This window comes from Sceloporus occidentalis, unplaced genomic scaffold (assembly GCF_023333645.1).
Source record: "Sceloporus occidentalis isolate IW3139 unplaced genomic scaffold, rSceOcc1.0.p SCAF_2, whole genome shotgun sequence".
Classification (NCBI taxonomy): Eukaryota; Metazoa; Chordata; class Lepidosauria; order Squamata; family Phrynosomatidae; genus Sceloporus; species Sceloporus occidentalis.
The window spans coordinates 203,562,619-203,585,125 of record NW_028316982.1 but is presented as its reverse complement, the minus strand read 5'-3'; the positions used below and the strand labels follow the sequence as shown (position 1 = coordinate 203,585,125).

Genomic DNA, 22,507 nt, shown 5'->3' with positions numbered 1-22,507 from the left:
CTTGGGGGCATGGCTAGGGTTGCCATAAGTCTGGACCTCCAAACCGGGACAAATGTAGGACAAATGTAGGGCAATATTTTCAAATGTAGGACACATTTTATAAAAATGGAGGACATGCGAAAAAATTATGATTTAAAAAAATGTTAATATAAATGCATGTTTCTTAGGCATGATCAAAATGGAGGACATTTTGGCATTATTCCTAGACAGATCGCAGAAATGTACTTCCCTTTCTGGCCACCCCCCCTCCCCCATTCCAAAACACACACGAAGCACATTTGGGCATTTGCAAACTGACTCACACAGCTAGCTCTTTGCATGCTAATCATCATCATCATCATCATCATGGAAGGTCCCTTTCCAAACTGACTCACACAGCTAGGTCTTTGCATAATAACAACAACAACAATAATGATGATGATAATCATGTTAGGTCCCTTTGCAAACTGACTCACACAGCTAGCTCTTTGCATACTAATAATAATAATAGTAATAATAATCATGGAAGGTCCCTTTGCAAACTGATTCACACTCACACAGCTAGGCCTTTGGATAATGATGATGATGATGATGATGATGATGATAGACGTGGAAGGTCCCTTTGCAAACTGATTAACACTCACACAGCTAGCCAAAAACGTCCCCCCCCCCGGCCCAGAGGCCTATTTTTGGTCCTCTCCTCTCCCTTTGGCTGCTGCTGTTGCGGCTGCCGCTTTTGTTGCTGTAGCGGGGGCTGCCCGGTGCCCTCCTCCGCCCGCTGCCTCAGTCCTTTGCCGCTCACCGGCCCAGGAAGTAAACAGAGGAGAGCTCCTCCTCTTTAACCTGGGTGGCCAATGGGGGCAGAGAGCTGGAACAGCCCCACCCCCTGCCAGCAGTCATAGACTCCTGAAGCAGGGGGCGGGCTGTTCCGCTATTGGCCAGCCTGCCAGCCAATAGTAGGTGCTCTTCCAGCGCGCCCAGGAAAATTAAATACTGGGAGTGTGGGCGCGCTGGAGCACCTACCAAACCGCGGTGGCGGCGGCGACCAGAGGAGCAGCCACAGGCAGGCCACCACACAGCGACAGCTGCATTGGTGGTGGCGGCGGTGGCGGCCACAAGAGCGGCCAAAGGCGCCGCCATAGCGACGCAATAAAAAAGCCCGGGGGCGGGGGCAAACCCAGGGGCGGGGGCAAACCATACCGTGACTGTGCAGACGGTCCAAAAGCGGGAAATTCCCGCCCCCCGCCAGGTTATGGCAACCCTAGGCATGGCATTCAGATGTCACTCGCCCCAGGGCTGGTGAAAAGCCGGCTCTAGAGGTGAAGGGATGCTTTTTTCCCACCCCAAATAGGAGCAGATTTTTTCTGTTCCTATTTGGGGCAGAAGCTGGCTGGATTGGGGCTGCAGCGTGTGGTTGCCGCGGCCCCAATCCAGCTCTTTCAGGGACAGTATCATGCCACCCCTTTAGAGCCATCTGTTTCACCCCTCAGTCTGGGAGGACATGAGCCTGGGCCTGCAAGAAATAAGCAGAGCAGTTGAGGACAGTGGGGCTTGGAGATGTCTCTTCCACAGGATTGCTGTGAGTCGAGGCCAACTTGAGAGCAGTTAACAACAACAACAAAAACATATACAGTCCAACCTAAGCATTTGTGGATTTGACTTCTGTGGATTTGACAAATATGTTCTCTTTAGGAATCTCTAGGTCCTCCTGTGCAGCTCTGCCAGAAGATGACCATAAAGTTAGGTTAGCGATTACTAGAGAAAACTTCTGTAGGCATTTGTAGGTCCTTCAGCCTGATTGTATGGTCCAAATTCTTGCCACTGTTGACCATAGAGTTGTGCTGGAGGCCCTAGAGATTCCTAGAGAGGTGTTTTTGCAAATTAAAAAAGTTTTATTTTTATTTGTGGTCCCCCCCCCCCCCACTTGAACAGGGTTCCTGTGCTCCTAACCTTTGCAAATGTGGAGAGCCCACCATATATTTATTCATTTTCATTGAAGTATTTGCTTGTCATCTCTCTCAGCCCACCTCATCTCCTGAGGCGAGCTGCATCAAGTAAAAACATAGCAGGTATATGCGGGCTGAAACCTTTTTTTTTTTTTAAGTGTTAAAAAATATTTTCTGAAGGTTTCCAAAACGTCGTAACAGTATCTTTGTGCCCATCCTTCATAAAACAGATACGAATCACTGCTGAGTGGTTTGGATGTGTATAAATGATTTATTTGGCCAAGGAAGACATCAACAGTACTTAGCAGATGGCAGTGGGAAGGAATACTTGATACACTCTGTTCTCACAGCAAAGATAGTTGCTTAAGCATCCCACTTTAGCTCCTTCTTTGGCAACTGTATATGAAGCTCACAGTAACAATTCACTTTTTGATAATGTAACAATGCTATTCAGGCTAGAATTCTAATATACATATGGGAGCAAGCCCCATTGCCCAGAGTTGGACTTACTTCCAAAACATGCATTAGGCATTTCTACGCATTTTCAAATTGTTGAAGCTAATGGAACAAATGCAACATGGTGAGTGGGAAGCAGAAAGCTGTAATGGCCACTAGTTTTGACCATTTTAAAAGATGATTTGGCACAGATGGAGAAAACGGACAAGGCCATCAATGACTGAATCATAATGGTTGAATATTACCTCCAGTGTTGGAGACAGATTCCAGATGGTTCTAAAGAAGCAAGATCTCATGATACAGCTACTTGGGTTTTGCTGTTTATGGTTACCTCCTTGCCTATTCATTCTATTCTCTGTTTTGGACTGAGGGAGTAAGCTCAAGTCCCATTAAATACAATGGCATTGTAAAATGGTGTCTCTTATATAAAATGGCAAAATCAAGGTTTGCTTTTTGGAATTTATATATTTATATATTTTTAAAAATATTTTGAAGCTATGGTTGAATCCATGGATAAAGGACGCCTGGCTACAGAGGGCTGACTGTATTGTGCAGGAGAACATGGTTGATTAGAACAGTGGGTAGCAATACTCCAAGTAAAGTGTTGTAGTTTTTATTTTGACATGGTTTATAAATTCATAGTTTTGCCATTGTCTAGACACCTAATATCTACAACTATGTTGTTTATTGTTGTCCTTTAATCTTCCTTTGGCTTAGGCACCTTACAGATGGGCCTAAGCGGCGCCGTCGTTGCGCCAAGAATACGCGCGAGGGGCGGTGCTTCCGGACGCGCCTTGCCCCTCGCGTGTATTCCGTACGGCAAGATGGCGGTGCCCTATACAGACGGGCACGGCCATCTTGACATAACGGACGCACAGCGTCCAGACGTGTAAACCCGGAAGAGCCGTCGCAAATGCGCGCTTTGGCACTTGCGGCGGCTCTTCCGGGTTGCCGGAAGGAGTGCGATTTCTGCACTCCTTTTTTGCAGCGCGGAGGAGTCGTGTGGTTTGGCTGCTGCGGCTCCTCCGCGCTGCAACCAGCAGCGGCCCAAGACTGCCCCTTTTGGGTGGTCTGTAACGGGCCTATGTTACTTTGTTAACACGGTGGAACCTCATTGTCCACAGGCTCGCCATCTGCAGATTTGAACATCTGCAGACGGCAAGGCCCATTGTCCTAAATGGCAGCGCATGCATGCAGCCACACGAGCGGCCATGCATACATCACACCAACATTAATGGCAATGGGACTTGAGATCAAGAATGGATATGTATCCCTGCGGATATGAAGATCCGACTATATTAATTGACTTGTCCTCACATTAATTTTAGCCTTGTGCTGAAGTATCATTCTGCACTATTATAATAACATTTAGCAGGCCTCTCATCAAAAGGATGGCTCCAACAAATGAAGTGCTATCCAAAGTACAGAAAGATTTGCCTTACCTGGGAGCAAAATCTATTTCATTAGTAGGTTTTCGCCTGGAAACTTAGATTATTTACCCCTTGAAAGAGCCTGGAATAATATTCATATGATTATTTTGATACAGTGTTACAGAGTGTTCATAAGCATGTTTGTTTGGAAGCAAGTTTTACTGAGTTCAAGAGGCATGACCTAGATATGCAAATATTTAGGACTGCACCACTAGACAAATAACTATAACTCAGAACTTGAAAATGGGACAAGAGATTTTTTTTTGAAAGATACATACTGGAAATCTCAACCAGTTTTTAATTTATATTGTACAGTATTGCTATAGTAGAAAATAAACAACTGTAATCTTAAAAAAGCAAAGCAAAACATATTTCAAATCTATTATCAAACACCGCCACCTAGTGGTTGCTAAGGGAGTATACAAATGGCAATAGTTTACCCCAAGATTTTGTTCCTTATCAGGTAAAGTAGGCACTCATCAGAAGAGGAAAAGCCATTCCAAAGGCAGATTCCACTTCCTGTACCAGGACAAAGACATGACATATGGCACCATTTTCAGTGGGATTGCTTTTACACAATACAATAGATAGTAAGGTCTATAATAGTATACAAATAGAGTAAATGCTGATAGACTATCTTTGTTTGCATCTGATTCTCCACATCAAACACTCAAAGGAACCCAAGAATGAAAGCTTGATGCTATTGTATAGAGGGGTTGCTATGTATTCAATTTATATGGAGGAAATGCCATCTAAACAGCTGTCTAATAGAAGAGTATGAATGTTATCAAGCCTCCCTTCTCACCCACTTGCATTCCATTATTTTATCTGCTCTTACTTTGTGTGTCCTGTTGAACTTTTCACCCTTCTTTCTAATGTTTGAACCATGATTCAGTATGAACCCTCTTCCTTTTTTCCTCTTTTCTTTCCTTGTTTCCTTTCTTTACATCCTATTTACCTTGAGGGGGTGGAGGTATTTTGTCTACCACTGGGCTAGCTACTCTGACCCCAAACTAGGAAGGAATTTGTTACAAGCAACCTAGTTACCTCTGTTTACTGTTTGGGTAACAAAGATACCTTGAAGTTGCATTCAAAAGTAATACAAGTAATAATCAAGTTATCCTTATTGGTGTAACAACTAACATTTTATAGTTTCTATTAAATATTATTTCTAAAAGGAATTTCTAGGCATTTTTACAGGTACTGAACTTTTTTCATGTTTTATGCCATTCTCATCAATCCCAGGGATTCCCTCCTCTCAAATAATGGAAAGTAATACAGATCAAAATATGCTACTTTATAAAACACTACTGTGAGTTCTGACAACAAACAAGAAACACCAGCAAGCTGTTTTTTAAAAGTAATTTTCCAAATTTTCCTCTTACAAAACATGGAAGCTGTTCTGTATTGGCCTAGACATTGGAATGATTATGGAGAAATGGAGAGAATCTCAGATTCAGAATTCCAAGTTCATAAGCAACTTTTGTTACTTTCAACAGTGCTAGATACTATCTTTGCTTACTAGGCTTTTCAATAATTATTGACTGATATATTCTTTCCGCCTTGTTTGTAAGCTATTTTGTATTTAATGCTGTATTTTGTTGTTGTTGTTATTCCCCCCCCCCCCCCCCGCGAACAGCAAGATTAGCTGCAAAATCAAGCTATAACTGTAAGAAATAAAATTAATTATGCTGCAGCTTAGTTTGGAGTTCTCAGATTCTCTTGGCTGAAAAGAAGAGCTTTTATGCTCAGGTATGCAAATACAAAACCTCTTGAAATCCTTGCTAGTAAACCTAAAGTCATTTAAACTGCCATAATGTTAAGAGCCAAGAATAGTGTGCTTGAAATGTTGTGAAGGTGCTTGCTAATGCTAATTGTTCTTCATTCTCCTCCATTATCCCACTGCCTCTTTCTGCTCATACAAATACTTTTCTTCCATCTTGTGAAGCAAACTCCTTCTCAGCAGGATGAATTTAAGCAGCTGGGAAGGGAGCTGATTGCCCCTAAGCAGCTTACGGAGGGGGAGCTGAGAACGTTATACACAGATGGCGTCCTTTTTCTTTTCTTTTCTTTTTTGCCTTGCTGATTTTAGACACTAACTAAACATAATACAGGTCGAGTGTTCTTTGTCTGTTGAGAGCCAGCATGGCTTAGTGGTTTGAGTGTTGGACTACGACTCTGGAGAGCAGGGTTTGATTCCCCACTAGGCCACGAAACCCACCTTGAGCAAGTCATATGCTCTCAGCCTCATAGAAAGGCAATGGCAAGCCTCCTCTGAATAAATCTTGCCAAGAAAACCCCATGATTGGTTCACCTTAGAGTCACCATAAGTAGGAAATGACTTGAAGGCATACAACAAGAACATCCTTTGTCCAAAACCCTGAAATACTCCATAATCTGAAATTGTCCACATGGGTGGCTGAGACAGTGACACCTTTGCTTTCTGACAATTCAAGGTATACATTTTTGTTTCTTATTAACAATATTGTGTATAAAATTACCTTCAGGCTATGTGAATAAGATGTACCTGAAACATAAATGAATTTCATGTTTAGATTTGGGTTCCATCTCCAAGATACCTCATTATGTATAGGTAAATTTTCCAAAATCCAAAACACTTCTGCTCCCAAGCATTTTGGATAAAGGCTACTCAACCTGTATGATGAAGTGCACCACTGAGTCTAAAATTGTACAGTTTGACTATGGGGCTTGAGTTCTAGGGCATAACACCCCAATTTTCAATCCTCCCCTTCCCTCCTTATATGCCCAAGCAATCAGTGTACAAATATATACAAAATAGGAGGTCTGTGCCGCCTTTCCAAGCTCTCCCATTTTAGCTCACGCAAGGCATGCGCTCAGCAAGCTTTTATTCCATGACAGTACAGAGAGTCACAGATGTCCCATTCCACACCACAGTCTTATGTGGCCCTGTGTGTACTCTGTTATGCCTCATGGAGTTTAGTTCCTGTCTAGCTATGTCACTATGCCATTGTCAATGGACTGAACCAAATCCATAGTAAACACTAAATAATAGTTCTTTTTCAATCATGTGGTATTAGTTTCCCTGCCTAAAAACCCTATAATCAATCAAATCTATATAAACAACTATAATCATGCTCACTGTAACATGGATTGTCATAGGCCAATCCTGAAACCATTATGCCATGCTGGCTCGCCATCAAGACCTAAAACGCAAGAAATACTGTGAATTTGGGTTCAAAAGTAGGTTAAACTGCATCTGGAAGATAGGTACCCAGACAACTCATGACAGAGACGTATCTGAAGAGAACACAATGTTCTTATTTTTCATATGACAACCTAACTGATAAGTCTGCTCTCTATGCTGGACAAAAAGACTTGGTGAAAAAACTAAACCAGTAAAAATCTGTCACAAAGAAGGAAACATTCCACTTTCCTATGACATTCTGCTGTTGACCTGAAAGTCCTTGGTCTTCAGTAAAAGGACTTCAAAGGAATTCTTCAATCTGAGACAGCTCCACTGGTATTTATCTGCAGGTTGGATTGCCTTTGTTTTACTTTAGGACTCTGTCACAAATAGCCTTTTTATCCCACTACAGGTGCTACATTAGCATAGCAAAGCTAAGAAGATAGTATTATCACCAGTTACTGCTGTTGTGAAGGTAGACATTTTAGCTTCAAGAAATACTGCAAACTGTTCTTGACTTTCATGTCCTTTTCTATAGCCCCCTTCCCCCAATTAATGGGCTCTAGTCCCACCACTAGTCTTAACTTAATGGTTTTATTTAATTGTTATTATTAATTTAAAATATTTATTAACAATTTTTCTGCCCATTAATGCTCCTATAACTCACATACAATGCAGTTTTAAAAAACAAAAGTTTATATGGAAGAATACAGTTTGGGCTGCCATTGAAAACTCAGCAGAAATACAACCAACTTGCTGTTTGGTGCAAATGTGTCTGAAAAACCTCCCTCATTTGCAGGTTTTTGCTAGTTTTAAATCCTGTTTCTGAGCAGGATTCATCTAGTGTTATAAGGTCCATAGAGGAAGACAAATCCCTTCTGAACAAATCTTGCCAAGAAAACCTCATTATAGTCAGAAACAACTTGAAGGCATACAACAACAAAACCAATAAATATGGCTTCATTTTATAAAGAAACACTGGCACTTGTCTTCTATGGTATATAAATAAGTCCTACATTATTGGTCCTCCCTTCCTCAAATATGATTATGTCTAGCTCATGAAGAGGCAGAGACCTCTTTTTTTTACTTATGCCATTGATCATGTCTGACATGAAAGCTTTTATAGGTACTGTATAATGGAGGTTTTTTACAGGGATATTATTCTGTGCCATTAAATAAGTTTTGTTTTATGGTAACCTTATGAGAGACCTCCAAAATATGTTGTCATTAACAGTAGTATTTACATCTTGCAAACTCAAAACCATGGTTTCCTTTATTAATTCAATCAATCTGTAAAATCTTTCCCTTTCTCTGCTGTCTTCAACTTTCCCCAACATTTCTAATATTCAAAACATATCAGAATGATGTCTGATCAAATAGTGGATGATTTCAGGCTTGAATTATTCTCAGATCTGTTCATCTGTATTTTTAGTTGTCCATGGTCTACAAAACTCTTCTCCAGGACCACATTTTAAATTAGTAGATATTCCCCCCACCCTGCACATTTTCTTCATTGTCCAGGTTTCACAACCATACACAGAAAATGGAAATACCATGGCACAAAGTATGCTGATTTTGGTATGTAGCCAAGGGTCCGTTTAGGGGAATTTTATTATTATTGTTATTAGCTCGAATATTGCAAGAGGGGGCTGGCTACAAGAGCCCACCGAGATCGTCTCCCGATATGTATACGGAGTAGACCAGGGCCTCCCAATAACTGAAGCTGAGACAGATTTAACCAATTTATTTATAAGGGGAAAAACACATGCAATTCACTAGCATACACACACACATACAAGGCTCAGGAAAAGCATAGGTTAGCATGGAATAGGATTTTAGGCATCACTGGGGTGATACGTACCAGAATGTAGACTCCCTCCAGGAATCCAAATGGAATATGATGAGGATGGCATGAGGCTCAGCCATGGAATGACTGGCCAGGAGCCAGGAGCCAGGTCAGGGTTCAAGGGGACAGAGCTTCCCCCTGAAATCCAGACTGGCCCAGTGAACAGGCAAATCTGAGAGTATTTATAGGCAAAATCTTGCTTCTGGCAAAGGTGCTTGATGGTGAGAACAAAGGTGTTTAATTACTTGCTTTTCACCTGGATGTCCCTGTCTGATTGTCTTAGTGGTCTTAAGCTGCTCGGACAACAGACCTGGGGAGGGGGCAAGAGCCTCAGGCAAGGCAAACATTTGCTCTTCCTGGTCATATGATAATCCTCTTATGCGACTCTCTAGATATGATGATGTGGGTGCCCCTCAGGGGTGTATGTACATGTCCTCATGCCTTGCTGGCAATGGTGGACAGGCTGTTAGAGTTCATCTAGGGGTCATTAAGGGTTATCATTTATACCAAAATATATATGGAGCAGCATGGGTAACAGGTACTCAATTATTTATTTATCTTTCACTTAAGGATCTTATCTAGATTCTTTATAACTGTCCTTCCAAGTCTTAGACTTTATCCACACTGCAGAAAAAATCCAGTTTGGCATCTCTTTAACTGAATTCTGGGAACTGTAGTTTTGAGAGATTTCTCTGTTGGAAAGCACTGGTATCACAACATAGTATAATTCCCAGAATTCCATAGCATTGAGATGTAGCCTTAGTTGTCTTCCGATTTCTTGACTACAGTCTTCCATTTTGACTGACAACCCATCCTAGGTATAGAAAATCTTCAGTAATTTTGTTGTCTTTCATCAGCTTTAAGTCTTCTGTAGTTCTTTTTATCTTTTCGTCTTTAGCCACAACCCTTAACTTTGCCGGTAGTTATTCCAAAATAGCATAATCGTCTCTGCTATTTTTTGCTAGTAGTATGGTAATACTTGCATATATTACATATTTCTTCCTCTAGTTTTTCTATCCTATTGTATTCTGTCAATATACTGTGAAACCAAACTAATTAAAAAAAATACTGTGAAAAGTCATTTACTGACCTGTCTGTTAAAAAGATCCCTATATTGATGTCCTACATTCTTCTCCTTCAGGCAAAGGTAATTTTTAAACTCCTATCACTTTGTCTGACTCTAACAAGTATTTGTAAAACTAATCTATTGTTTCATGGAACACTCCTGAACTTTCGTGAGCAAATATTGTTAATCTCAGTAAGACTATTGGAGTTTGTCCTTGAAATTCTCTCTCTCATTTGGTTCCCACTCCAATGTTAGTTTCAGTCTTCATATTTTTCTACAGTCTTTATTATTTAAATTATTCCTTCAAGGCAAAGTCTCTCTAACACAGTTAACAAATAAGGAAATAGGAACAAAAACATGCAGTTAAATAAGACAACTGTGGAAAGATGGGATTTTGTCTGATTTAAGCTGAGATTGTATTTATTTATCAGCTATGTTTATAATCTGTCCTTCCACCAATGTGTTAAAGATGACATACATGACTTACCTATTCCCCATTTTATCATCACAACAACCCTGTGAAGTAGGTCAAGCTGAGAAAATGTGACTGGACCAAAGTCATCTAGGCTGCATCTGCATTTCAGAAATAATGCAGTTTGACACCACTTTAACTGAAATGGCTCAATGCTATGGCATTCTGGGAACTGTAGTTTGTTGTGGCACCAAAATTCTCTTGAGAGAGACAGCTAAATGTCTCACAAAACAGTTCCCAGAATTCCATAGCATTGAGCCATGGCAGTTAAAGTGGTGTCATACTGAATTATTTCTGCAGTGTGGATGCAGCCATATGAATTTCATGGCTCAGTACTTACTTGAACTTCAGTTTTTCAAGTCCCACTTTAACCATTACTCCACGTTGGCCCTTTATTTATATTTGAATGCTTGTATTAAAATAATTGGGGGTCTCTTATAAGCCAGTGAGTTCAGGGCTGTGGCCTTTCATATTGCTGGACAGTGTTTCTGGCAATTTTATTGTGAGGTAGATTTGTTACGTTTTCTGGAAATCAATGAGATATGCGAGAAAGGCCTATATAAAGCCACTTCAGTTCTTGCAAGAGGATGGCCTCTCACAAGATATCAGCAGGATTCCTGCAAGAACTGAAATCTAATGAGAATCCCAGCAGTGCCATGGCAGCTGCAAATGGATGTCTAGCATTTGGTATGTAAGTTTGGATTGTTGTATATACTGACAAATCCTGAACAAACAAGAATCTTCACTTTTTAAAACTTATTTTACATGCAAAACATCTAGGAAGGTGCGCAGAAGATGGGACAGCATGGCTGCAGCTGATACAAAATGAAGTTCAAAGGCATGTATAGAGCCATAGTTCTCAAACCTTCATCTGCTTGGATTAACAGGAGCTCTCCAATGTTTCAAACAGAGGTCATTTCCTTCAACTGCTTTGTTATTGTTCATTGCCATCAAATGGGCTTTAATTTATGGTGGCCCTATGAAGGATAGACCTTGAAGACACTCTTGTGATCAAGTACACTGCTCAAGTCCAGCAAACCCAGGGTTATGGCTTCTTTGATTGAGTCTATCTCCATGGAATTCAGTCTTCCTCTTTTCCTACTGTTTCCACTTTACCAACCATTGACATCTTTTCTAATAATCACATTACCACATGATATGGCCAAAGTACAATCAGGCTTGATTTGCACTAGGACCCATTTATTTATATTTTTTGGCAGTCCATGGTATCTGTAGAACTCTCCTCCAGCACTACACTTTAAATGGATTGATTCACAACCGTACATAGAGATCGGAAATATTATGTCATGGATGATGCTGACTTTGCTGTTCAATTATATATCTTTACATTTGAGGATCTTACCTAGTTCTTTCATAACTGCCCAGTTCCTAGGGTTTCTGCCTGATTTCTTGACTACAGTCTCTATTTTAACGACTGAGCCAAGGTATAGAAAGTCTTTGACTATTTCATTATCTTCATCATCCACTTTAAAGTCATGTAAATAATCTGTGGTCATTATTTTTGGCTCTTCATGTTCAGCTGTAACCCTGCTTTTGCATTTTCTTTCTTTTCCTCAATAGTTGTTCCACATTTTTGATATTTTCTACTAGTAGAATGGTATCATAGACTCATAGAATCATAGAGTTGAAAGAGACCACAAGGACTATCCAGTCCAACCCCCTCCCAAGCAGGAACTCTCAATCAAAGCATCTTAAATTTTCCTTCCTCCAGTTTTCACACTTGCTTCCTTTGAGTCTAATCCAGCTTTACATATGCTTTGTTTTGTTTAGATAGATAGGGGGACAAAATGCAGCCTTTGTCCCCTTGTCAATTGTAAACTAGTGTGTTTCGCTATATTCTGTCTTGACAACGGCCTCTTGTCTTGCGTATAGGTTACACACAGTGATCAAATTAGAGCACTCCATAGTTTTTCATTGTATACACAATCAAAGGTTTTGCAGAAATCTATAATGCTGAGACTAATTTACTTTCAAAATTCCATTGGTGCATGGTACATTCCATTTTCCAGCATATGTTTTGTAATATGATCCCTAGTGCCTCTTCCTTTTCTGAACCTAGCTTGGACATCCAGCATTATTTGCTCCATATCTGGTAAAAGTCATGTTAAAGCTGCCTCTTCCCACTAAAAATGTGTAGGAGTATAATGAAAGGCAGCTTTAACATGACACCTTTGAGATGTTTGGGATCACAAACCTGATTAGTCACCATGCTTACAAGGGATGATAGAAACTGGAGTTCTAAACATCCAGAAGACACCCCATTGGGGGAACACTACTATAAAAGATTTCCAAACAATATAGATGGCCACTAGGAGCCTTATCACACTAGACGAATCCCACTCAGAAAAGGGATTTTAAAAGCAGGAAAAAAAGTGAGACATTGGATGTTTTTCAGACGCGCTTGCAACAAACAGCAATAAAGCGAACAGAAAGTGGACAAAAACGACACCTTTTTACTTTTGTTCACTTTATTTTCGCCTTACTGCTGTTTGGAAGAAACATCGTCTGAAAAACATCCTGCATTTGCAGTTTTTTTCTACTTTTAAATCCCATTTCTGAGCAGGATTCATCTATTATGATAAGGTCCTAGGTCCACATTGATCTCAGTGACACCACAAATGGATTTACTGCTACTCTTTTTGACCAGCTTTGTGATGTCTCTGGTCAGGTCTATTTCTAACTGGTTACATTGTGAACGTGTGCTGAGTGGTCAGGGCTGACTCAAGACACTCGTTATGTAAAAGGAAATGAGGAAACAAGGTTACCCATCCATTCAAACTACAGGTTTTGCTGTTGTTGTTGTTGTTGATGATTATGTTGTTTGTGACTTCAAGTTGATTCTATCATGGGGTTTTCTGGGCAAAATTTGTTCAGAGGAGGTTTTCCATTGCCTTCCCCTGAGACTGAAAGCATGCAACTTGTCCAAGGTCACCCAGTGGATTTCATAGACAAGCTGGGGATTGAACCCTGGTTTCCAAAGTCATAGTACAACATTCAAACCACTACATCACTCTGGTACCAGAAAAGGTAAGTTATTCTGGTACATGAGGCGTGAAATGTGACAAATGCAGCTCCTCTCTCCTTGAAGTAAAAATGCAAGAAGAATAACACAAATAACACTTTGCTGCCCATTCATGGCACACAAAAGTCATCTTGGCCTAATGATAGGGCTGGCCCTCAATGAACCACATTTACTGCACTATCACAAGGTACTACACAACCACAAGTGCCCCAGTGGGCTGAATAGTAATGGTGGGCTAATTAGGTGTGTGCTGTACCAGAGGTTGAGGGTGCATTGACCTGGATATCCATGGACATTTCAGCACATGTGAACATTGCACAAATAAACCCATATGCAAAGGAATCTGGTAGTAGCACCTTGAAATGAAAGGGAAAAGCTGGTAACATAGCTTTCATAGACTTGAGTTTACTTCCTCAGATGGAGGAAGTAGACTCAAGTCTATGAAAGCTCATGCTACCAGCTTCTTCCTTTAGCCTCAAAGTGGCTGCTAGATCCCTTTGCATACCGAATTTCCAGACTAGCAGGGCTTTTTCTTTGAATTCTACTCAACCCATGTTCAGAACATGCCCTGCATGTTGGACTCCTAATCCAGTTTTCATGTAGGACAAACGCAATAGTTTGAATAGAAATGTTCAAAACCAGCCAGAAGAGAAGGAAAAGCAACAATGGGCATGAAACCATGTGTGATAAGATCATTCAAGATAAGTAGCTGCACCCCTAACCGTTCTGTCCCAGTTTCCCCATCTGCTCCCTCTTGTGCTTAGCCTTTTGCCACCTGCTCAGACTTCGCTCCCATTTGGCCCTTTCCCCCCTCAGTATTACCTTTGGATTCCCCTGCAGTTAAAAACTCCCCTTCCTCCGCCACCCACACTTTTCTTTTCTACTTTACACCACGTTTTCCTCTCCATCCATGTTTCTCCTTCTCCTTCTCTCGGAGTGACCAGATGTTATAACTGCAAAAGGAGGACAAGGCACCACAAAATATAAGACACTGAAGAAAAAGGTAGGATGTGACCAAATAAAAATTCAAACTAGAAATATAAATTCATGCTTCTTAATCCTGCTCAAAAGGGAGGACATTTTGGAATTCCTCCTGGACACAAGGCTCAAAAATTGGAAGAGACCTCGAGGGCCATCCAGTCCAATTCCCTGCCATGCAGAAACACAGACCCAAAGCATCCCAACAGATGGCCACCCAGCCTCTGTTAAAAAGCCTCCAAAGAAGGAGATGTAGGGCATCCCCAGGAAAAAAGGGGCCACATCCAACACAATGTAGGTCGTGTTCAAGAAAAGAAGGACGTGGGAGTCAGTGTGGTGGACTAGGACTCTGGAGACCAGGATTCAAATCCCTGCTTGGCTCTGTAAACCCACTGGATGACCATGGGCAAAAGTCACACTCTCTTAGCCTCAGAGGATGGCAAGTTGGCACCCCCCCCCCCGAAGAAACTTGCCTAGAAAAGCTCATGATAGGGGTCGGAAACGATTTGATGGCACACAACAACAACAAGCACTGCCTCCTCCCCGCCGTTTTAGCCCTTGGAGAGAAATCCCCTTGAAGAAGGAAGGCCAGGCAAGGCAAAGGGGAGGAGGAGGAGGAGGAGGAGGAGGAGGAGGAGGGCGAGCTCTTCATCTGTTCCTCTGGAGCATGCGCACACCTCCCGGGATGGAGAGTGGGGAATGTGTGACCACCCGGCGGGGGCCAGTTCTGGGCCAGTCCAGCAGCAGCAGGAGCGCCAGGCCAGGCGGCAGCAGCAGCATCAGGAGCAGGAGCCCAGGGCAGGAGGCCAGGGCAGGGCAGGGCAGGGCAGGGCAGGAGGGCGCCCTTGTCAGCTGCAATCAGCAAAGCCTCTCCCTGAGGAGCAGCAGGAGCTCAGCATGGCAGAGGCGCCAGGGACAGCGCTGCAGGCAGAGGCAGCAGGAGAAGAAGCACCACTTGCAACACCTCCACCAGCAGCAGCGCAGGAGGAGGAAGGCGGGAAGGGCCCAGAGGAAGAAGGCGCCAAGCCCCCCGAGGAGGAGGAGGAGGAGGAATTGGGGACCCCCGGCGGCAGCCCCCCTCCAAAGCAAGGGGACCCTGAGGCTGGGGAGAGGGGGGCCCCGCAGGTAGCCCAGGGTCTGGAGGGGAGCCCCGGGGGCTTCGAAGAGGAGAGCGGGGGGGCTCCAGGCGAGGCGGGGGAGAAGGAGCTCCCAGGGGAGGAAGGGGGCGAAGGGGGGAAGGCAGGAGGGGAAGAGGAAGAGGAGGGTGAAAGAAAAGGAGAAGAGCCCGAGGAAGAGGAGGAGGGAGAAGGAGAGGAGCTGGGGAAAGCAACGCCTGAGGGAAAGGAGCAAGAAGGAGGGAAGGAAGAAGCAGCAGCTGAGGAGGAGGAGGAGGAAGGAGAGGGAGAAGAGCTGAGAGGAGTAACGCCTGAGGGAGCGAAGGAGGAAGGAGGGAAGGAGGAAGGCGCAGAGAAGGAGGAAGGAGAAGGCGAGGAGTCGGGAAAAGTAACGCCTGAGGGAAAGGAGCAAGAAGGAGGGAAGGAGGAAGGGGCTGAGGAGGAGGCAGGAGAAAAACTGAGAGAAATAACACCTGAGGGAGCGAAGGAAGAAGCAGGGAAGGAGGAGGGAGAGGGCGAGGAGCCGGGAAAAGTCGCGCCTGAGGGAGAGGAGCAAGAAGGAGGGAAGGGAGAAGGAGCTGAGGAGGAGGAAGGAGAGAGAGAGGAGCTGGAGAAAATAACGCCCGAGGGAGAGGAGCAAGAAGGAGGGAAAGAGGAAGGTGCAGAGAAAGAGAAGAGAGAAGTCGAGGAGACGGGAAAAGTCCAGGAGCAAGAAGAAGGGAAGGAGGAAGGCGCAGAGAAGGAAAAGATAGAGGAGCTGGGGAAAGGAACGCCTGAGGGAGAGGAAGAGGAAGGAGGGAAGGAGGAAGGAGCTGAGGAAGAAGAGGAGAAGGATGGAGAGGCGGGAACCGAGGCGGCGGAGGCTCCTTCGGGCGGAGGATCGCGGAGCCAGGCTGCATCTGGAGAGAGTGGCCCCGAGGAGAGCCTCCCTTCGGTGGATGGAGGAGAAGCCCCCGAGGAAGGAGAAGAAAGAGGGGAAGATGCTGCTTCTGCGTCCCTTGGAGACCCCCAGGAAGAGGAGGAGGAGGAGGAGGAGGCCGCCCCCCAAGTCCAGGCTGGCGATGATTCCGCCGAGGGAGCCCCCCAAGGGCCAGAGGAAAGAGGGGCTTCCCTGGAGGTGAATGGCATGCAAGGAAAGGAGGAGGAGGAGGAGGAAGAAGAAGAAGAGGCGGCGGGGGAAGAGCCCAGCCTCCTCGCTGCGCCTCTGGAAGAGAAGCAAGAGCACGACATTTCCCTCTTCGTCAAGGTAAAGCTTGCCTGCCCTTGGAGGAGAGGCACTGGGGGGTCCTTCTGAGGCTACATCCACACTGGAGGAATAACCCAGTATGGCACCGCTTTAACTCTTTGTCTGACTCTTTGCTATGGAATTATGGGAGTTGGAGTTTGTTGTGGGGCCCAGAGCGGAACAAACTCCAACTCCCAGAATTCCATAGCCTTGAGCCAGAAAAAGAGTTAAAGCGATACCAAACCGGGTTATTCCTCCAGTGTGGATGTAGCCAAAGTCCAATCACAGTGGCAGGCTTAACACAGATAGCAGTATTCTTATTCTTATTATTAACATTTATTCATAGAGTGCTGTGAAGTTTGCCCAGTGCTTTACATAGTAAGGGTCAAATAAAATAAGGGGGGGGGGGCAGAGAAAGAATAAAAACCTGCCAAGTGGCATACAATCTAAAACAAGAACATTACATGATTAAAATATCTCTAAAATAATACTAATTACACTAGTATACAGTAAAGACAAAGTAAGCAGCAGTAGGTACCTCGCCTGCACTGACTCACACATTTCTCCTAAATAATAACAGTCATCATCATCATTATTATTTTTAGTCCCATTCGGATCGAGGCGAGTTCCAAGAAACAGCAAAATTGCAAAATTGCGATTCTTCTTATGGTGTGCCTTTTCTTGGCAAGGTTGGTTCGGAAGGGGGTTTGTCTTTGCATTCCTTGGAGGCTGGGAGAGTGTGTGCCCAGTGGGTTTCCATGGCAGAACAGGGATTTGAACCTTGGTCTCCAGAGTCATAGTCCTAAACCCAAACCAGGACATCACACTGGGTCTGAAGTTAATAGTCTCACAGAACTCCTCTGCCTGCAACAATGTGCATTTTGCTGGTTCCTTTCCTCCAAGCGTGGAGCACCCCTGACCCTGTTTCCTTTGAGAACACTCCTCCTCCTATTTTTTGATTTGTGCCCCCAAATCCTACCCTGATGGCACTATTACTTCTCACTTCCTATTCACTAATATCCTAGTTCCCTAGTAGCTTAAAGTTGTCCTACAGCTGCCACTCCACATGCACTCCACATCCTTTCATTTTAGTTTTGTTATGAATATAGAGGAGGAAAATCCATTCATTTGATATCTGGTGCTGGAGAAGTGCTAAGGATCCCATGGACAGCCAGAAGGGCAAACAAATGGGTCCCAGAGCAGATCAAGCCAGAAACATCCCTAGAAGCCAAGATGACAAGACTGTAGGCTGTCATACTTTGGACACATCATGAGAAGGAAGGACTCATTGGAAAAGACAATAATGTTAGGAAAGCTGGGGGGAAGTAGAAAGAGAGGAAGGACACCTGCTAGATGGATGGTCTTTAGTAAAGAGACCATGGTTATGAGTTTGCAGGAGCTGGACAGAGTAGTAGAGGACAGGGGGCCTGGAGATGTCTCATCCATAGGGTCACCATGGGTCAAGATCGATATGAAGGCTGTTAAAAAGAAGAAGAAGAGGAGGAAGAAGAAACCTCCCATAGCCCCAGTCATCTGTAACCCTGCTCAAGGCTTGCAAGTTCAGGGCTGTTGTTTCCTTTACTGAGGAATCCATCTGTAATGTGCTTGTTCTCTTTTCGTACTACCTTCCAATTTACCAGCATTCATGACTTTGCAGTGGGCATCTTACCATGTGTCTGTGCATGGTAGAACAGCCTCAGTTTAGTCAATTTGGTTTCTAAAGAGTTAGGCTTCATATGTTCTCTCTGTGTGTGCTGTGTCCCTTAAGTCATTTCTGATTTATGGCAACCCTAAGACAAACCTTTCATGGGGTTTTCTTGGCAAGATTTGTTGAGAGGTTTGCCATTGCCTTCCTCTGAGGCTGAGAGAGTGTGACTTGCCCAAGATCTCCCAGTGAGTTTCACGGCTGAGCTGGGAATTGAACTCTGGTCCCTAGAACTGTAGTGCAATGCTCAAACCACTATGCCATGCTGATTCTCTTCATATGCTCTAGGACTCATTTATTTGTCTTTTTTGCCAGTCCATGGTTTCTATAGCACTCTCTTTCAGTACCACATTGCTGGAGGTTATTTCTGGTGGTTATTATTTATTGATTGATTTATTTTTACTAAGCTCTGTAATAAACAACATTTGGCAAGTGTTCATTAAATATGCCAATTGAACAGCCAGTTTTACTAAGATGGTTTAATTATAAAAACGTCTGATAAATCTACTTGTGAGTTCATGATTAAATAGGGGCATATTATAAAGCCGTTTCTCTTGCTAAGAAAGCACCACACCAAAAACAGTAGATCTGAGAAGCAGTATCTATACTGTCAGTAGATGTAATAAAACAATAGGATACATTGTAGCTTTCAAGATAATTATCTCACTCTAATGAGACAGATGCATTGTTTCTGTTGGTGGGTTTTACCCATTTTCTCAGGTTATCTCACCCTTATTGTTTCAAAACTCAATGGTACCTGCTGGGATTTAGACTTTTCTGTAATGGAAAATCAGCCTCTATAAACATCTGCAAAACACACGTTGTATTGGTCTGCTCTGCAAAGGTCTGATTATATTATCAGTAAAGATAAACTTGAAAATTGTTAATCTGTACAGGCATGGCACCTTGAAAATAATAGTGTTATGCAGGAAATATCTTGTGACACTGCTTAGCATGAGAAATAGCTGTGAAATGACCTATCAGAGATTCTCATAATCATTTCTTATTTGTGCATACCAAAATTATAATAAGGACTGCACCTTAATTAAAACAATGTCAATGTCCTGCTTGCAGGCTTGCCACATAAACAGTAAATTAACATTTGTAAAAACATGTCTCCAGCCTCTTGGTGAAAAAGCAACGGGCAAAGGCACAATCCAGAGAAGCTAGGCAAATACTGTAGATGTGCAAAACCTTTTCTTCACACATCCACTTCTCTGTTTCATAGTACCCCTTCTCCTTCTGTACAGTGGGTTCCCACACATATGTATTTTGTTTTTAGACCTGTGGAAGTTTTCAGAACTTCAGTGATTCAGTGCTAATGAGAACAAAGTAAAGACAGAAGACATATTGGTGGTACAGTATTTACAACCAGCCCAGGTCTAGAGAAAGATGACAGGAAGCCTCAGGAAAGATGGTCTACTACCTGGGGTAGAACAGGAATTCTGGCCCCTGTCCACAAACCGTGTTGTAACATACAGTATCTGAAGCTGGCCAACTTATTTTAGCACCTGAGGCAGCAATCACAAGCAGCAATCTCCCTATCTGGCAGTAAAAATACAGTAATAATACACTGAATAATTGCAGGTTGTTGCTAATTCATGACATGCAAAGTATGGGGCCACAGGTATTTAGGACTGAGCTATCATTTGAATCTGTACCTGTAATATATATCCCTGTGCAGACTGTGGCCTGACCTTGCTAAAATTATCTGAGAGCTTTTGTATTCATCTTCTGGTCTTTAGAGTTCTCCAGGCTCAAAATATTGTTACTGTTGCCTTTTAGCATTTGGGGGTTTCCACTGCTGTATGCCAGCTTGAGGGAATATTTAAAATGTTTATACTTGCACAACAAGACAAATGACTGTGCTAAATGCATAATACAGTGCAAGATTAATGGCTTAAGGACAGGGCACTTGCTTTTGTAACTGTGTGGGCACCTTTAAGTGATTAAAGGTGAAAGAGTGTGGCAAATGGTGATCCCAGGATTCAAACATTGTTGGGCAGTTTGCTGATGGTGACAAACTGATCCTCAGCCTTGTGAAGAATCACACAGGACAAGTTCCAACATCAGGCAGGCATAGAGTAAACCTCTACAAGTAGAATTGTGTGTTAATTGTGTTACACAACCCTTGTGTTGAATAGCAGCATTGAAAAACTGAATGCATACATGAATGTGCAGCCAATTGGTTAGTCAAATGTACATCTTATGCACATGTGGGCCCATGCATATCTTGTATTTGGACATACTGTATGTACATTTACATACAGAGTGGCATCCATGTGTAACTTCACTTTCACAGCCCTGGACTGAATGCACATGTGATACTTCAGACAGAATTGTCCCACTATTTTAGTACTGGGACTTTATCATGCATAAGATCTCAAAAGGATTCATGCCAATGCCTATCATGGGTGGGGAAAAATAAAACCCAGAGAAATTCTGCTTATTGTAATAATGAATCTCCTGCTTTTGCCTGAATCAGTTGTGGTGAAATATTAGATATAACCTTCCACAGGAAGGACTAGATGGTAAGTGCCCTTGCAGTACTTCTTGTCTATGTGCACTTCTAGTTAATAGGCAAAATGTGCATAGATTTAATCACTGTAAGAAATTTGCATTCATCATGATGGTGTATTGATCTATGTGAATGGGGGCTTGAAGGAAAGCATTCTGTCCTGTCAGCTTTCTATAATCTGCTTTTTTGGTTGATTGTGTCTGGTGATCATGTGGTTTTTGTTTTTGCTTTTTGATTAAACTAGCCCTGCCTTTTCTGCCATCACCAGCGGAGGCACCAGATTATTAATATTAATTTCCGGAAAGGAGGTATGGAAGGGCCAAAGTATATTTCAAGAGAACAGGGTACATCCTGTATCGGTGGAAACCTGGAGGGTCAATTGTTTTTTAAAAATAAACTTAGAGGCTGCAAAATGGGGAGGGGGGGGTGGAGGCCTCACACGGGTTGTGCTTTGCTTATCTCATATTTGCTAATAACATGAATGCTTTTCTGTCTGTGAAAAGTGCCCTTCAAATACTGACAGGCAGTGGCATCCCCAGGGTTTGTGTCACCCGGAGCAGGAACTCATGGTGTCACCCCCTCATTGACCTCTTCCTTCTATTTCATAGCATGGCATTAAATATCATGCTCATAGTTGTGACATAAACAACTAGAAAATTAAAATTAGACCTTCAAATTACAATATCATACACATAACCTAAATTATTTACATATACACATGGGAGATTGGGTTAAAATGTAATGTTTTTAAAGAAAGGAAAATTTTAAATGAATATTTTTTCCAAAAACCCCCCAAACAATTTTAAAAAGTTCTGGAGCCCCTCCTTTCTTCTCCCACTGAGCTTCACCTCACTCTCACCATATCTTAAAGCACTTTAGTAATACAGGCAAGTGCTACAATGCTTCTGTCAAAATACAGATGTTTGAACAGCAGTAGTGTCACTCCCCTTAGATGGTACAGTCTGCCCCCCCCTGCATCCCCCTAGTTATTCCACTGCTGACAGGAGTCCAGAAATGGGAAAGCAGAGGGGAGTGAGCTCCTTTTTTTTGGTGGGACACTTATCCCTGTCCCCTTACAAGTGATCCCTAGGAATCCCCCTTTAATAGAAGGAGTTTGAAGAACAGAGCAGCTGTATGAATAATGTTCAGTCACATCCAAAAAGAAAATTGGGACAACTCTGCAGTTTTTATTAGCTATGGCTTGTGCCCCCAAAGAAATAAAATATAACACAAGTTAGTACATTTCTATCCAGGTGTTTTATCCAGTGTATTTCTTTGTTTTCACAATTGTTCTAGTAATGTTACTTTGAACAGTTAAAAATTCAAATACTTAATAGAAAACCTTATATTTCTAGCCTACACTGATTAATATTTAATTGCAGTTTTCCTCCTTCTATTCTGTTGCAGCTCCAAGATCTTTTAAACCTAAATTACTGAGTCTCCCTGATCCCCAGCTAATTTCCCTAACCCTTAATTACAGGCTGTTTCAGAATTATTAATTTTCTGTTGAATTTGTTGCAGCACTAAAGTAGAATAATGTTATTTCAGATAGATAAGAAAAT

General features: G+C 42.7%; 2 protein-coding genes across 2 annotated transcripts in view; one reads left to right on the top strand and one right to left on the bottom strand.

Moving 5' to 3' along the window:
* LOC149319602 (chloride intracellular channel protein 6-like) overlaps positions 1-22,507 on the top strand; it is a 150,132-nt gene that overhangs the window by 103,927 nt on the left and 23,698 nt on the right. The gene's annotated exons all lie outside the window — the stretch shown is intronic.
* Positions 15,231-16,727, bottom strand: LOC149319603 (uncharacterized). Its single transcript, XM_089508434.1, has one exon. The coding sequence runs from the start codon at positions 16,725-16,727 to the stop codon at positions 15,231-15,233; it is 1,497 nt and encodes a 498-aa protein (XP_089364560.1).